Source organism: Cucurbita moschata, unplaced genomic scaffold (genome assembly GCF_002738365.1).
Source record: "Cucurbita moschata cultivar Rifu unplaced genomic scaffold, Cmos_1.0 Cmo_Scf00002, whole genome shotgun sequence".
Taxonomy (NCBI): Eukaryota; Viridiplantae; Streptophyta; class Magnoliopsida; order Cucurbitales; family Cucurbitaceae; genus Cucurbita; species Cucurbita moschata.
The window spans coordinates 448,380-466,881 of NW_019268518.1; the positions used below are offsets into that span (position 1 = coordinate 448,380).

At 35.5% G+C, this 18,502-nt stretch overlaps 1 protein-coding gene across 1 annotated transcript; it reads right to left on the reverse strand.

Annotated features, from left to right (window-relative positions):
• Positions 1-2,847: 2,847 nt before the first annotated feature.
• LOC111455373 (caffeoylshikimate esterase-like) lies at positions 2,848-5,430 on the reverse strand. The gene is made up of 8 exons (XM_023097015.1): positions 4,954-5,430; positions 4,804-4,833; positions 4,526-4,655; positions 4,296-4,442; positions 4,083-4,213; positions 3,480-3,617; positions 3,283-3,381; positions 2,848-3,210 (listed from the first exon to the last, which is right to left on the reverse strand). The coding sequence occupies exons 1-8, from the start codon at positions 5,260-5,262 to the stop codon at positions 2,992-2,994; spliced, it is 1,203 nt and encodes a 400-aa protein (XP_022952783.1). The 5' UTR covers positions 5,263-5,430; the 3' UTR covers positions 2,848-2,991.
• Between the last annotated feature and the right edge of the window lie 13,072 nt (positions 5,431-18,502).

The window sequence follows — 18,502 nt, forward strand, 5'->3', positions numbered from 1 at the left end:
GAAAATGACTTAGGTATCTTATGAATATCGAGATATCTCACTAAAATGAGTCAGGTATTTTAGTAAAAATATACTTAATTATTTTAGAACAAAGATTTAGATAGTTTAGAAAAAAAAGGAGAAATTTGAGAAATAAATTGTCTGGCCATCCAAAGTACAGAGTACAAGTACAATAAGAAATACAAAGCACAAAGTGCAATAGTATTATACAAAAGTGTAAAGCATAGAGTGTAGTAAGAAATACAAAGGGTAAAATACTGAGTGCCCAAGAAATACAAAGCACATAATGCAGTAAGAAATACAAAGTGTAAAGCACAAAGTGCCCATGAAATACAAAGCACAAAGTGCAGTAAGAAATACAAAGCACAGAATATAGCAGTCCCAAGAAGTAGTCCCAAGAAATACAAAGCTTAAAGTGCAGTAAAAAATACAAACCACAAAAGTGCAATAGTATTCTACAAAGTGTGGTAAGAAATACAAAGCACAAAAGTGCAATAGTATTCTACGCAGGGTAAAGCACAGGGTGTAGTAAGAAATACAAAGCATAAAGCACAGAGTGCCCAGAAAATACAAAGCACAAAGTGCAATAAGAAATACAAAACACAATAGTGCAATAATATTCTACAAAGTGTAAAGTACAGAATGCAGTAAGAAATACAAAGTAGAAGAGTGCAATAGTATTCGACAAAGTGTAAAACATAGAGTACAGTAAGAAATACAAAGCATAGAGTGTAATAGTATTCTACAAAGTGTAAAGCAGAGTGTAGTAAGAAATACAAAGTGTAAAGCATAGACTGCTCAAGAAATACAAATCACAAAGTGCAATAAGAAATGTAAAGCACAAGAGTGCAATGGTATTCTACAAAGTGTAAAGCACAAAGTGCAGTAAGAAATACAAATCACAAGAGTGCAATGGTATTCTACAAAGTGTAAAGCATAGTGTGCAGTAAGAAATACAAAGCACAAGAGTGCAATGGTATTCTACAAAGTGTAAAGTACAGAGCGCAGTAAGAAATACAAAGTACAAGAGTGCAATAGTATTCAATAAAGTGTAAAGCATAGAGTGCAGTAAGAAATACAAAGCACATAGTGCAATAGTATTCTATAAAAAGTGTAAAGCAGAGTGTAGTAAGAAATACAAAGATAAAGCACAAAGTGTCCAAGAAATACAAAGCATTATGTGCTTTAAGAAATACAAAGCACAGATGCAATAGTATTTTACAAAGTATACAAAGTGTAAAGCACAGAGTGCCTAAGGAGTGCAATAGTATTCTACAAAGTATACAAAGTGTAAAGCACAGAGTGCCTAAGGAATACAAAGCACTGAGTGCAGTAAAAAATACAAAGCATAGAATGCAATAGTCTCAAGAATTACAAAGCTCATGCAGTAAGAAATACAAAACACAGAGTGCAATAGTCAAATACAAAGTACAGAGTGCAATAGTCAAATACAAAGCATAGAGTGCAGTAATCCTAAGAAGTACAAAGCACATAGTATAGTAAGAAATACAAAGCACAAAGTGTAAAGCACAGAGTGCAGTAAGAAATATAAAGTGTAAAGCACAGAGTGCAATAGTATTATACAAAGTGTCTTGTATAAAGAGTGAGAGTGTTTCCACAAACTGTCTTGTAATCTCTTTTTTATTGGTCTTAATAAAGAGTGCTAGTGTTTCTACAAGGTGTGTTAATAAAGAGTGTGAATCTCAACATTGGTATGATATTGTCCACTTTGAGCATAAGCTCCCATGGCTCTCATGGCTTCGCTTTACTTTGGGCTTCCCCAAAAGGCCTCATACCAATGTAGATATCTTTCTTCTCAATTGGTCTTAATAAAGAGTGCGAGTGTTTCACACAACTATGCCTCTCATGGCTTCGCTTTACTTTGGGCTTCCCCAAAAGGCCTCATACCAATGTAGATATCTTTCTTCTCAATTGGTCTTAATAAAGAGTGCGAGTGGTTCCCACAAAGAGTTGTGTTCAACAATAGTTAGTAATCATGGATCTCCACAATAGCATGATATTGTCCACTTTAAGCATAAGCTTTCGTGGTTTTGATTTGGGCTTTCCCACAAGGCCTCGTACCCATGGAGATTTCCCTAAATTAGCCAATGCGTGACTCCTTCCCAATAATCCTCAACAATTCTCCCATAAACCCATGATCATTTCGTAAATCAACAAATCCTCAACAATCTTCCCATAAACCTATGATCATTCCCTAAATTAGCCAATATGGGACTCTTTCCCCTCAACAATCTCCCCAAATCTTCCCATAAACTCATGATCATTCCCTAAATTAGCCAATATGGGACTCTTTCCCAACAATCCTCTCCTCAAACAAAGTAAATCATAGAGCCTCCCCTGAGGTCTCTTTCCCAACAATCCTCTCCTCAAACAAAGTAAATCATAGAGCCTTCCCTGAGGTCTCTTTCCCAACAATCCTCTCCTCAAACAAAGTACATCATAGAGCCTCCTATGAGGTCTTGTACATCATAGAGCCTCCCCTAAGGTCTATGTTGTCCTCAAACAGCTGCCACTTCACTCGACTCCTCCTCTAGAGTCTTCAAATAAAGTACACCGTTTGTTCGACACTTGTGTCACTTTTGACTACAACTTCGAGGCTCACAATTCTTTGTTCGATATTTAAGGATTCTATTGACATGGTAAAATTAATCCCACCCCATATTTGATATATTATAACAGCCCAAATCCATCTTTTGTATATATTATCCTCTTTTGACTTTCCCTTCCCAGCTTCCTCTCAAAGTTTTTAATATGCGTCTACTAGGGAGAGGTTTCTTTACCCTTGTAAAAAAGGCCTTATAAAAAAAGCTTAGTTCTCAAGACGGGTTCTCACTGTAACCATATTGAATTTTAATTTAAAGTTCAAATGCTAAACTAGATCGTTTGAGATAACATGAGAGTATGTTACATCTAACTTAACTTATCATAACAGAAACAATGGAAGAATATCACTGTGCAATTAACTAAGAACTACGTCGAGGGGCATCGGGAATCTAGCCAATGGATGATATCATTTAGAACAGTGAAAATTCTTTCATCAGGTTCCCCTTCAAGAATACAATGAAAACCGTCTTCATAGAGTTTCAGAGTCTTGTCCTTGCTCGACGCCTTCTCGTATAGAAATTGACTAATTTTAGGATCCGTCACCTTGTCTGCAGCTCCATGAAGAATCAGTAATGGCGATGAAACCTACAGATACTCTAAAATCAGTGGATGCTAAATCAAATAACAACATCAGTATACGAGAATAAAGGCACTCACTTTCTCCAGTTGTTTCTCAATATCATCCGTCGCCTTTAAAAGTTCCATGGCAGTTTTTACACGCATCCGATCTTCATATGATATAACATTGTAGACAGCCTGAAAAAGGAACATCACAATTTTTATAACAATTAGATAATCATTAAGTTCAAGGAATATGAATTAAATTAATGTATAGAATGAAAAGGAATATGAACCAGTTTCCTTTTCTTCGTTTCTCTGAGAGCCAGTTGGTCGAAATCGACATTTGGTAGAAGCTTGGCTTTTGGCATGACATTAGACATTAGACTTAAGACCTTAAGCACAGGTTCTGGCGGCTTCACATCATCTGCAATCTTAAGAGTCCATAGTGGTATCAGAGTCATGCTCTTAACTTAGCCATGCCAATAGAATCCTCAAATATCGAACAAAGAAGTTGTGAGCTTCGAAGATGTAGTAAAAAGTGACTCAAGTATCGAACAAAGGGTGTACTTTGCTCGAGAACTCCAGAGGAGTCGAGTCTCGATTAAAGAGAGGCTGTTCGAGGGCTCCAGAGTGTACTTTGTTTGAGGGGAGGATTGTTGGGAGGGAGTCCCGCATTCGCTAATTTAGGGAATAATCATGGATTAATAAATAAGGAATACATCTCCATTGGTATGAGGCGTTTTAGGGAAGCCCAAAGCAAAGCCACCAAAGCTTATGCTCAAAATGGACAATATCATATCATTGTGGAGAGTCGTGATTCCAAACACACGATTCACTAAAGTTGTATGTGTATTAAGATCGAATACTCTGTCCATCGTGGAAATATTTGAACTTACTTTACACATGGGAGCCACAAGAACCAGTCCATCCCAGAGATTTGGTTCCTTCAAGTGAATTTTCAAGGTAATAGCTCCTCCCATGGACTGTCCTAATATGAAATGAGGCAATCCTTTCAATTCTGGTCTCCCTACAAGTCGAAATACAAGTTGATTCAGAAATGATTGTAAGGAAGATGATCCACACATAAAGTGAGTACAAAGGCAGCAAACCTTTAAACTTCTTGTACTGTTCTATAACATCATCAACTAGTTGATCAAAGCTGGGAATATAACCATGCAATCCTTCTGATAGACCGAAACCAGGATAGTCCATAGCATAAACGGCATACCCTGATGCAGCAATGTGCCTAGCAGTTCCTGAAAATTTAGAACCACCAGATGTCAAGTTGCTCGGACATGGAGGCAAACACAGAGACGAGAAAATTGAAACCACTACGAACCATCAAAGAAGAAAGTGCAGGTGCCACCATAGCCATGGCAGAAACACACAGCGCCTTTGATATGAACATCAGGCTCGGGAAACCATCTTTTGCAGAAAATATTCAGACCCCTTGAATTACATTCATACCACTACGCAGGCATTCAAATTCCAAATCATCAATTCCACAGACCATTTTCTTTGATCTTAATTTCAGAACTAATTTCTCAAATTTGTAGGTATTGGCATAAATAAACGTAAATTCTAGTGGAAATATGAAGTTAAAACAGAATTTCTAACCTCCTCAGTGCTGATCCCAGCAGGAGCCATCTAACAGATCAAATCACCCATCCAAAACACAAAATCAGAAGAAAGAAGGAAAAAAAAAAGCCAAACGATCAAAACAGGGAATCCCAGAGATCAAAATGTTGAAAAATGCACAAACCAAACCTTGAACAAGCAGTGATCGAGCTGCTGTTGAATCTCTATGAAAGCCGATCGGACCCGCCGGCGGGCCGGAGCAGAGTCCAGTTTCTGGGAAGCGATTTTGTTGAGCTCTGCCGGAACGCCGTCAATCGGCGGCCTCTTGGCTGCAACAACAAGGCAGCAACCGGAACCCCACCTCATGGGCTGCTCCAGGTTCATTTTCCTTAGAGGAGTGAAGCGCAATCTGACGTTTTCCCGGTGATTGATCGGAGAAACAAACTTCCGGGAAAAGAAAGAAATATCCGATGGCCGGGATCCAAGTCCCGAGGCCATGGACGGTAGCTAAGCAGCAGGAAAGAAGCCAAAAAAGGCGATGAATGAAATGCCGGAAGTATGAGGTCGTCCGGTCAATGCTATTAACCGTGGCGTCTTTATAAAACAGAGAGAACGTGTGGCACATGGGGATTTTCTGCGAGATTTCGCCCACTTTTGAACATACCTGACCTTCTTTTTCTTATATATTCCTTTTCATGGACGGAGAAATAATTTAATTTTGCTTTTCTTTTTAAATTAAGATGAAAGCAACGAAATTTTAACTTATATATATACATACATACATATAATGATTTTTTTTTTTAATATTCCTTAAATATTAGAAGTATTCTTTAAACTATTATTTAAAAAAATAATAAATTATAAGTATTTTCTCTTATCTAGCCACCTAAAAACTTTTTTTTTTAAAAAAAATAATATTTTAGTATTTAAATTTTGGAAAGTAGTTCGATTTGTAAATGGGTCTAAAATTAATGTACCTTTGGGTGTACTAATTAATGACATAGTTGTATGCCATATATGGTTTGTCCTAAAATTACAAAAACATAGATAATCTTCAAACTTTTGACAAAAAAAAAAAAAAAAAAAATCAATTTTCTTAACTAAACAAAATTAGTTTAATTAAATTTTTAATTAGGTTTCAAAGTTTGAAGGTGATTTATAAAGGCTGTTTTTGGATTGGGTGGAGAGGTTTAGAGACATTTTAGATCCAACCTTTCTTTCTTTTGTATATTTCTTTTAACTCTTATAAAATTATGAGTTCCATCCATTCTTGATCTTGAGATGAGAAAATTAATTTATCACTATTATTTTCTTTTCTTCTTAAATATGATGGCAAAGTGAGGCAACAATAGCGGTGAGCGTGAGGTGTAGGGCGGAAAAAAGTGGGAGGTATGAGGTGGAGTGATTGAGCATGAGGCTAAGTGAGGCAGTGAGATTGAACAAATGAACGGGTGAGCGTAATGGAAACTGTGAAGTGTAAAGTGAATGTAAGAGAGCCTACCCGATAAATTGGTAAAGATGGGTTAGGCCTCTTTGTAAAGTGAATGTAAGAGAGACCTACCAGATGAATCAGTAAAGATGGATTAGGCCTCTTGAACATAAGATCGGGTAAAACTATTAGCATCGAGCTTTCTTTTATTATTGAACAATGAGTCGGTTCGATTCAATTCGAAATTTATTTCTCTTACCTTGAGAACTAAACTATTATTTAAAAAATCAAACCATATTATTTTAAAATCAAATTTAAACCAAGGGAGTTGGATTATTATTGTAATTATTCCATCTGAATAGTCATTTCCAGCCAACAATATATTGCTAACAATATGATTATATGATTTAAATTATTACCCAAACATTTAATTTCAATACATACAATAATCTAAATAGTCATGTTTAGTGACGTTGGAATAACTACCTCCAATTTACCAATTTTTGAAACTCAATTCAAAAAGTAATGTCCTATCAAGGGCAAAATAGGACATTAATTAAGTTATAAAAGCAAAATGCCCTAAATAAGACTAGCACACAAGAAAGTTCAAAGGAATCAAAAGAAAGTAACCTAACAAAAGTTTAAGAAATCAAAAGAAAGTAACCTAACAAAAGTTTAAGGAATCTAAATAAGTTATTTCAATGTTATTTTTCATAAGAATTTAAAAAGACGCGGAAACGAATTAGAAAAGAAAATGCAAACGCAAGGGATAAAAACGTCAATTTTCTAATTTTAAATAAATTTTTTATTTTTTAGTTGTTTTTTTATAGGGAAAGAAAAGAATGTAAAATTAATAAAAGGAAAGGAGGTAAGGAATTTTTAGAAAAAGTTTGAAATTTTTAGAAAATTCATAATAATATAATAAAAAAAAATAGTGACAAATTACCAAAAATAGTCCTCAACTTTGAAGAAATTACAGAAACCATCCCTCTTGAAAATCCAAAAAGAATTTGTGATAGCCTGCACAAAATTTCCTAGATCTCTTCCTTCGGTCCTTGGATCTTCATCAAGTTTTGATATGATTTGGAAGACCATACCTCATCATATCAAGAGTTGCAATTTAAAATCGAAGTTAAGCCTTTGATTAGAGAAGATCTTTATAGGAAGGGTGTACATTCAACCCAACAACTTAACAACCCAGACCAACCCAACCAGGACTATACGGGTAGAGTTGGGTTGGGTTGGGTTAGCTTCATATTGGTTTGGGTTCATTTTTCTGGACTCGAACTGACTCGGTTTGATTTTGGGTTCATGGGACAAAACTCTCGGACTGACCCAAGTCAAATAAAAATATATAAAATATATTAAGAATTTACAGTAATGATGGATTTGTCGGAACTAAACTTGGTCCATAGAACCAAGGTTAAAAGAACAGTAAGTTTTTGATCCAAGACAATGTTATTATAAAGATTTAATAATCATATTACTATTTTTAGTTAATAAATTATTATGTAACTTAAGATTATGATTTTAATTAATTGCAATTCTATACTCTAGAGTTGCAATTATAGCATTAAAGCATTATAGCACAATGCAAAAGAATTTTTCTACTAGCGTTCAAAAAGTCCTATGGGAGTCTTAAGTGATAGAGGATCTTAGTGATATTCTATCATTGATAGAGTTTATTAGTAATTGGAGTCTTTATTTAATGTCTCTTAGTATTTGATAATAGACTTCCAATAGATAAAAGTCTAGAATGTTATCACTTATATATTTATGTCTCATAAATTTCGATCATAGATATTTTAATTTTAAAACTATTTTGAAGATGATTTGTTCAATTTTGTAATTTCTAGGGCATATTTTAACTAGAGTACTATAATGACATATAACTCATTTCTGTTGTGACTACCCCAAATAAGATTTGTTTACTCCTTTTATGGCTCCTTATAAGGCTAAATAAAGCTTAATACTGTGGTAACTAAAGCTAAGCAATATAGATCGCACTTACACACCCATAAATAGAAATTAAACAAAGAGACAGAGATTTACCGGGTGGTTTTGAGAGAAGAAATTCTCCTACATCCACGAACAACTACCAATCTCAATAGTCAAAGTGCTTACATAGTGTAGTATATCTCAAACTCTCACGCTACAAAATCTCACACAACAAAGTTCCTCCCAAATGTCACAAGGTAATATAAAATGATACTCCATCTTAATGCCTCTCAACTATCTTAAACAACCCTTTATATAAGTAAAGAAGCATTAATGTCTTATATAAGTAAAGAAGCATTAATGTCATATATGAGTCCAGATGATTTATGTATCAAAATAGGTGTAATGACCCTAGATTTCTAGTAACCTAAACTCGCTACCATCGTCATAATCAATGCTTTTATGCGAAATTCAAGATTTAAAATTTCATTTTAAAACATAAACTTCAACTTAAAACCCTTTCATGACTTGCGTATTTGAAAACATATTTAAAACAAGATAAAGACAATAATACATAAAGCAAAATAAAACATTAAATGTAAAACACTGTACACTAACCTAAGTCTAAGAAAATAAAATGCTATTATTCTATGCACGTGGCATGGTCTCTGATTGCTATGCTGTTGTCAGCCGTATATGGGTGTCTTGCCTTTCCCTGAAATAGAAGTACCACACAATTTGAGTTTTTAAGAAATACTCAGTAAGTGACACCACTATTGGGGTGGGGGAATGGAAACACATGCGACTCATCATCTAAGAACCTATCATTAAAACCATCATAGGAATGACCTCTATTTTGAACAAAAATTAGATGTGTAGTATTTTCCTACACATGACCCACAGGTGCGAGCATAGATTTCCAAGTAGTTTGCACTCTCTTGAACCCATCATAGTCGAAATAGTTGGTCGTAACAACGTTCGGAGGTCACCATACCCCTGAATGTTATGCAAGACATGATCATCATTATCATCTTAATGACGTGTCCATACTCATCGTCATAAAAAGGGAAGGAGTCTGATGTATATGCACAGACAGAATGCATGAGGTGCCTATAGTTTCTCATCTTTAAAACATCTTTGTGACACAATCCGAAGTAATATGCATGCATCGGTCTTCATACATTCATCATTATTAACATTAATTAGGGTTGTGTCTTAGGAAAATCATTGTCATAATGCATCAAGACATTTAAAATATGTGTTTGATCTTAATATAGAATTATGTCATATTAAGGAATATCATAATCTTACATCTTACATCGTCTTGTCATCATGCATCATCATCGTCATACAACATCATTATGTAACAACATCATAGAACATCATATAATATCATATAGCATCATCATATAACTCAATCACGTCATCATACATCATACATCATACTTCATACTTCATCATCATATAATGATACATGCAAGGACCACTAGGCACGTGTCGTCATACATCAAACAAGTCATCTAACCTATCTGATGGTAAGGTCACTTACTTAATTGGTTTTAGCACGCGTTTCCCTCAATTTGAGTATGCTTATCTTTCGTCCCAAAAAGTGGCTCCAAGTATCGTCGGGAGTCGTTCCCTGTGAGGATGTCCATCTCTTTTCGGTAATATTTTACATTTCTCAACTAATTTAACTTCCAACATGGCATTATACTGACCTCAATTATTGAGGTTAAAATCAGCTCAAGAAGGGTAAAAAACATAGGGATGGATGTCAAAAATGCCCAACCGAGCCGAATAAGCCACTTTTTAGCCAAAAAACTTCGCGAAGCCGAGCCGAGCCAAGTCGCTGGAGCCGAAGCAGCCGACATTTGCAGCAGTGACACGTTTCACCAAGGGGTGCGTACACGCATTCAGGACGTGAAGTGGTCGAGGCGCGGGTTCGGTTTGCTGTCTCCGGGTCGAGGTTGCTGCAGGTGGGTCGAAGGCTGCTGAATTGGTTTGGGCCGCTCGTGACGATTGGACCGTAGCTTTGAGGTTGGGCTGAGTGCAGAGATGTTGGTTTGTTGGGCTGCTGGATTGGATTTGTTGTAGGTGTGCGTGGGCCGTGGTTATGTTGTGGACGAATGGGTTAGCGGGCTGGATACGTTGCTGGGCCCGTTATAGTTGCAACAAGTGGATTAGTGCAAGTATATTCGATCTGGATTCGGATCCAACCCGAAAGCCCATCTTCCTGATGTTTTTCTACTGTCGTTCTCTGTCGTTCCTCAACCCAGATCCGACCTCCTTCACTTCATATCAATCTGTGGTGGTACCTCGTACGTGCCGACAGGGACAGATTTGTGGGCATCAAGGTTTGTCAAAGTTTTTGAGCTCCCACCGCTAGGAAGGAAATATGATATTTGGATAATATATTTTAATAATCAGTTATTGAGTCTATCTTAGATATTTGTAATCCGTTAATTTTTTTTTTTTTGAGTTGTCAGTAGTATATTTTATCTCAATATTTGATTAGCGGTATATTTTGTCTTACTTACAAGATTTAGTTAGTTATATATTTTCTCTTATTGGTTGATAGGTTCTATCCTATTTAAACTGTTTACAAAATTTAAGAGGTTGTAACACCTCCTTATTATATTCATCACTTTGATCAGCCAACATATTCATTTTTAAATTGACTTCATTGATGGTACAATTGAAGAACCGTCTCATGTAAGTTCAACCGAATTTGAACTTTGGAATCAGTGCCACAGTATGATAATATCTTGATTAACTCATTCCATTGAAGCAGATATCGCTGAAGACATTATTCACGCCAAGACAACTCATCAAGTGTGGGTTGATCTTCACGATCAATTCTCACAAAAGAATGCTCCAGCAATTTTTCAGATACCAAAGTCGATGGCAATGATGTCACAAGGAACCATGGCACTGTCAACATATTTCACCAAGCTCAATACACTCTGGGATGAACGGGAAGCATACTGCACACCATTTACCTGTAATCAACGTCAAATACATATTGATCAACGCAAAAAAAGACAAGTTGATGCAATTGCTCATTGGGCTCAATGAGTCTTATAAAACAGTGAGATCTAATATATTGATGATGACTCCATTACCTAATGTGAGGCAAGCCTATTCATTACTTGTACAAGAAGAGATGCAGCGTCAGGTAACTTCTGAACCTACTGAGAATTTCTCGATTGCATCAACAGTGCAGAAGAAACAACATATTCAAAATTCGCCAAGGACAAATCATGTGAACACTGCAATAAAAGTGGTCATACAAATAATGAGTGTCGAGTCCTTAAGTTTCACGGTAAATTTTGTGATAGAAGGGGACATACAGAGGATCGGTGTCGACAGAAAAATAATCCTGGAAGAAAAGATAAGTCAATAAACGCAACAATCGAGGATATCGATCATCTGCAAATACGACCGATGTTTTTCAGTTGAATATAGAAGAACAGTCACCTAATTCCATTCAAAATTTTTCTTCTGAGCAATTACAACAGATAGCACAAGCCTTATCTATCAATCATCACCCTTCTGATAATTCTGACAATCACATCAATGTTGCAGGTTTGTTTCCAGTATCTACATTATCTATTAACTCTGCGAGTTCTAATTCATGGATTCTCGATAGTGGAGCTACGAACTATATAGTATCAAAATCTTCTATTATGACTGAACCAAAGGCTGCCATCATGTCTACAATAAATTTGCCTAATGGAGGGACAACACGTGTGTCACATACCGACAATATTTCCCTTAGCCCTGACCTTAAATTAAATAATGTTTTATGTGTGTCTTCATTCAATTTAAACCTAATGACCATCAGCAAACTTACCAATGACTTGAAATGTTATGTCACCTTCTATCATGATTCTTGTGTTATGCAGGACTTGGCTACGGAGAGGATGATTGGCTCGGGTAAACAATTTGGAGGTCTATCATATTTCTTCATCTCCAATCAAATCTTCATCTCCAATCAATTCTTCATCTCATCAAGTAGGGGTGTACATGGTCCGGGTTGGGTTGGGTTGGAGGATTTTTTTGACCCAACCCAAAAGTTCGGGTTGGTTGGATTAGTAACCCAACCCAACCCAAAAAATTTTCCAACCCAACCCTCTATTTTCGGGTTGGATTTGGGTTGGTCCAAAATTTTTAAAAAAAATTTAATTTGTATGACTTAAAATGATAAAACAATTACTACCTCTAAGTTGTAGATCAAAAATATCGAACTCTTTATTACATCCATATTATCGCCTATAAATATATAAAGAATATGGAATGAATCAATTCTAAAATTAGCACATCTAATTAAATTATTACATTCCCAATATATAATCATTCAACCCTCAAAATTCACCTATAAATATGTGAAAAATATTCAATGAAGTAATTCAAAAGTTACAACATTCATCCAACCCTCTCTTGCATTTTTAATTCCTACAAAAGAAAAAAATAGCAACCGTTTTAAGATTGTTTGGATAAAGCATAGTGTAACTTCAAATATTTTACTTACATTGAAAAATAATTATTGCATGACGTTGATGGAACTTGAAGGTCTTGAATCATCTGAAAAATAACATATAAACTGTGACATAACAATACATAATACATCTTAACAAATAGACAATAAATAGATTTGGAGTTACTCGTTTCAATCTTAGAACAAATCTCCAAATCTTCAAGTTGTTGAGGAATATTTAACGATACTGATTTTCTACCGATCCAATTTTGTGTACATATAAGAGCTTCCACTGTTTTAGGTGTCAAAGAGCTCCTAAAAGAATTAAGAATCCTCCCACCCGTACTAAATGCTGATTCAGAAGATACCGTCGACACTGGAACGGCCAAAACATCTTTGGCAATTTTCGATAAAACTGTATACTTAAACTCATTTGTTTTCCACAATGCCAAAACATCAAAATTATTATCAAGTTCTTCACTAGGGTCGGATAAATATCGATCCACATCATTCTTTAACTCGAGTGAATGTTGCTCTTCTCTTCTTCGTTTGTATCTTGATAATACTAATATTGAACCACTCAAATTCTTTTCATCAATTGTGTCCATCTCCATACTCATGGACTTAGAAGTAAGTCTTAATTCAGATTGATGATGATCTTGAGCATTATCATAAAACTTGTAGTAATCATACAAACGAATTAAATAATTGTTTATGTCATCCACCATCACTTTAGCCATAGCATCTTCGTAAATATTCGAAAAGCAAAATGATATGTAATCCAATTTATAACGAGAATCGAGTACCACTGCTATGAATATCAACTTATTAATTCTTTCCACTGAACCCCAATATTTGTCATACTTAACTTTCATATTTGAACTCATGTTACTTAAAACAGAGTTCACATTTGTACTCCACTGAATTAAAAATTCTCGAATACCCCAAAGTTCATGAAAATAAGAATTAGAAGTCACATATAAAGAACCACTTATGTTCGCAGTCACATCATAGAAAACCTTCAAAAACTTTACAAACACTGCAACATTTTTCCAATCATCAATAGTTGGTGGCCCTATTTTTTTTGTTTCCATGATCCCTCTTTGAAATAATCAACATAATCTAATTCTTCCTCCTCTAATACTTTGAAAGCTTTTTCAAATTTCAAGGCATGATCAAGCATCAAATAAGTAGAATTCCATCGAGTCGCCACATCCAAACAAACAAGTGCTTTACATTTAATTTTTTCTTGTTCAACACGGTCTTTAAATTTTGTCAATCTCTTGGGGGATGATCTAACATACCTTACAGCATTGCGAACACTAGAAATGGAGTAATGCATTTCTTTAAGCCCTTCATTCACAATCAAATTAATTATGTGAGCACAACACCTCATGTGTAATATTTCTCCATCTAAGACAAGTGAATTCCAACTTCTAAGCCTTCTCATAATATATGAAATAGCTATATCATTGGAACTTGCATTATCAACTGTGATAGAGAAAACCTTATCGATTTTCCATTCCAATAAACAACTCTCAATAATCTTGCCAATAGTCTCTCCCTTGTGGTTAGCAACTTGACAAAAGTTGAGAATTCTTTTATGCAAATTCCATTCTAAATCAATAAAATGAGCCGTGATTACCATGTAATTAATATTTTGCAACGAAGTCCATGTGTCAGTGGTAAGACAAACCCTCTTGGAATGACTAACTAAAAAATCTTTCAACTTCTTTTTTTCTTCTAGATAGAGCTGAAATATATCTCTAGCAATGGTTACTTTTGACGGAGGGTCAAACTTAAGACATGCAATACTACAAAACAATTTGAAGCCCTCATTCTCTACAAATTAAAATGATAATTCATCCATAATTATCATCTTGGCACATGCTTCTCTGCATCTTGTTTGACTAAACAATGAAGTAACAATATTACTACCACCCTTTCCATCCATTGAACGTTGAAAACTTAGAGTGGTCTTGTCTTTGTCCTCCACCTTATATGTGTACTTCCTACACTGATTTTTTAAGTGCTTCCATAACGTGCTAGTTCCACAAGAATTAGTATCACAAGCATACTCCTTAGAACAATAGTTGCACTTGCACCTTTTATTATTGTTCTCTAATCTTGTAAAGTGATCCCACATGGTTGATTTACTGGGTTTCTTCTTCTTAAATTCAGATTGGGTAGCCAATGGTAGTTTCGATGCATTATAATTACTAGAGTTACTTGCACATATTGTTGCACTATTGTTTTCCATCTATAAAAAGTAAAATAGAACTATTATGATTCAAACATTTAACTCAATATGAACAATTATCATAGAATGCATCATGGTTAAAATATATAATGGGATATAACAAAAGGAGAAAAAATGAAAAAAAACTTACCCGTTATAGCGTTCCAGGAGACTAAAGAGAGAAAGACGGCGCGCGCGAAAGAAACAAGACAAAGAACGCTAGAGAATGCTATTGAACTGGAGAGGAGAAATGAATTGCAGAGTAGAGGAGTTAGAAATGAATTGGAGAGGAGAAATGAAGTGCAGAGAGAGGAGTTGAAATGAATTGCAGAGGAGAAATGAAGTGAAGAGGAGAGGAGTTGAACTGAATTCTAGAGGAGAGGAGATGATGGCAAGGAAGGGATAGCAAAATAAAATGAATGGCAAAAGAAGGATTGCAGAGTAAAATGATAGAGAGGAAGGAATGAAATTTGTGTAAAAATTAATGACAGAGAGGAAGGAGAGTGCTGCCAAGAACTCTGCTAGCAAATAACAGAAGGAGAGTTCTGTAAAAATTTCATTAATTTGAACTCTGCTAGCAAATAGCAGAAGGAGAGTTCGGTAAAAATTTCATTAATTTGTGTAAAAATTAATGAAATTTGTTTAAAAATTACCGAAGGGAACTGCTGCCAACAACTCAGCAATAACATAGGGAAAGAAAGAATTCTTTCACCACTGAGGTAATTATTGAGGGTGTGAAATGTCAGTGTGGGCTTGAGCTTGGGCTTGGGTAAAAAAGTAGACAAAAGTCTGTGTATATTGGGCTTTGACTTTGGGACTTTGGACTTTAATTTCATTTTTTTTATTTTCGGGTTGGGTCGGGTTGACCCAATCATTTTCTTTTGGTACCTGAACCCAACCCAAATCAGATCGGGTTAAAAAAAATGGACCTAACCCAAACCCGAAATCCAACACAACCCAACCCAACCCTTATATTTCGGGTTGGGTCCTCGGGTTTCCAGGTTGGGTGTACACCCCTATCATCAAGTATCTTAGTCATCTGGTTTGTGGCATTTACGCCTAGGTCATCCTTCTTTTTCTCGTTTTAAATTTCTAGCTTATCAATTACATCTTAATAATGCTAGTTATTCTCATAACTGTAATATCTGCTCGTTAGCAAAACAAACTAGGTTGTCTTTCCCAAGAAGTTCAATAACATCCCATTCTGCCTTTGATCTGATACATTGTGATGTTTGGGGACCACATAAAATTTCTAACTACTATCAAGATAGTTCGATCAGAAAATGGGACTGAGTTCCTATCTTTACAACCATTTTTTACTTCTTGTGGCATTGAATTTCAGCGCACTTGTGTTATACTCCACAACAAAATGGAGTCGTAGAACGTAAGCATCGTCATATTCTAAATGTAGCTAGGTCACTTCTCTTTCAATCACAAGTTCCACTTAATTTTTGGGGAGAGCGCATTTTAACTTCTGTTTATCTTATAAATAGAACGCCATCACCATTGTTATCTAAGAAGACACCCTTTGAAGCACTTTACAAACGACCACCTACATTTCATCATCTTAAAGTTTTTGGTTGTAAATGTTATGCAACTATAATACATCCTAAGCAAAAATTTGAACTTTGGGCAATTCCTTGTGTTTTCGTAGGATATCCTTGTGGTCATAAAGGTTACAAGTTGTATGACATGCAATCTCACAAATTCTTTATCAGATGATTTTCCCTTTTCATGAGCTTCACAAACTTTGACATTAGCTCCTTCGACTCCTATTGTACCACTTCATGATCCACCTCCTATTCCTCCTTCACCTACTACTTCGTCGTCTCCTCCAACTTCTGTTTCTTCTCCAGATTCACCCACTAATTCTAATCCTATCCCATCCCATGTGATACATCAATCTCACTCCGACGTTCTACTCGTACTAAACAGCCTCCAGCTTGGCATAAGGATTATGGGATGTCTTCTAGAGCCAATCATTTAACCTCTAGCTCAAGTCTCAACACTGGCACCAGGTATCCCCTTTATCATTACCTTTCATTCTCTCGTTTTTCTCCTACTCAACGTGCTTTTCTAGCTCTTATTACATCTCAGATAGAACCTAAAACCTATGACGAGGCAGTTGGTGACCCGTTATGGCAGCAGGCTATGAATGATGAAATTACACCTTTTGAATGTAATCATACTTGGTCTCTCGTTCCTCTACCACCTGGTCATAAAGCTATTGGTTGTCGTTGGGTGTACAAAATTAAATACAACTTTGATGGTTCTGTTGAACATTATAAAGCTCGACTGGTAACAAAGGGATACACTTAGGTTGAAGGTATTGATTACACAGAGACATTTTCTCCTACAGTGAAACTTACTACACTTTGTTGCTTACTCACTGTTGCTGCTGCTCGAAAATGGTTCACCCATCAGTTGGATGTTCAAAATGCCTTTCTCCATGGTAATCTAGACAGGAAGTCTATATGTCTTTACCACTAGGTCTTCGTCGATAGGGGGAGAATACAGTATGTCGGCTCCATAAATCTCTTTATGGATTAAAACAGGCTTCTCGCAATTGGTTCTCCATATTTTCTACCACTATACAAAATGCAGGCTACACTCAGTCCAAAGTAGATTACTCTTAGAGTAAAGGTACTTCTTTTACTGCAGTTCTAATCTATGTTGATGATATTCGGTTAATAGGCAATGATCTCAAAGAAATTCAATATCTCAAGACTACGCTCAAGAAATTTCTTATCAAAGATTTAGGGAATTTGAAATATTTTCTAGGCATTGAATTTTCTCGGTCTAGAAATGAAATTTTTATGTCTCAGAGGAAGTATGCTCTAGACATCCTTCAAGACACAGGTCTTACAGGAGCACGTCCAGAAAAATTTCTTATGGAGCAAAATCTAAAACTTTCTTTAACTAAAGGAGAGAAGTTGAATGATTCAAGTAAATACATTCGGTTGATTGACAGATTAATATATTTGACCGTTACTAGGCCTGACATAGTTTATTCAATTCATATGCTTAGTCAATTTATGCATGAACCAAGAAAACCACATTAGGAAGCAGCTCTTCGAGTTCTGAGATACATCAAAAGTACTCTTGGTCAAGGACTTCTACTACCATCTAAAAACAATTTAAGATTACAAGCATATTGCGATTTTGATTGGGGTGGTTGTCGAACTTCTAGACGGTCTATTTCTTGGTTCTACATTTTTCTCGGAAATTCAATTATTTCTTGGAAGTCTAAAAAGCAGACTAATATGTCCAGATCATCAGCAGAAGCTGAGTATCGAGCTATGACAAATACTTGTTTAGAGTTAACTTGGTTAAGATACATTCTTCAAGACTTGAATGTTCCACTATCTAAACCAGGATTATTATATTATGATAATCAAGCAACATTACATATAGCAGCTAATCCAGTTTTTCACGAACGTACGAAACACATTGAAATAGATTGTCATATAGTTCGACAAAAGTTACAAGCTGGAATCATCAAACAGTGTTATGTTTCGACTGTAATTGGCAGATGTTTTCACTAAAGCTTTAGGAAGACATCAGTTTGATTTTTTGAAGGATAAGTTGGGTGTGATTGACATGCACTCTCCTTGAGGGGGAGTATTAAGATATGATATTTAGAGAATATATTTTA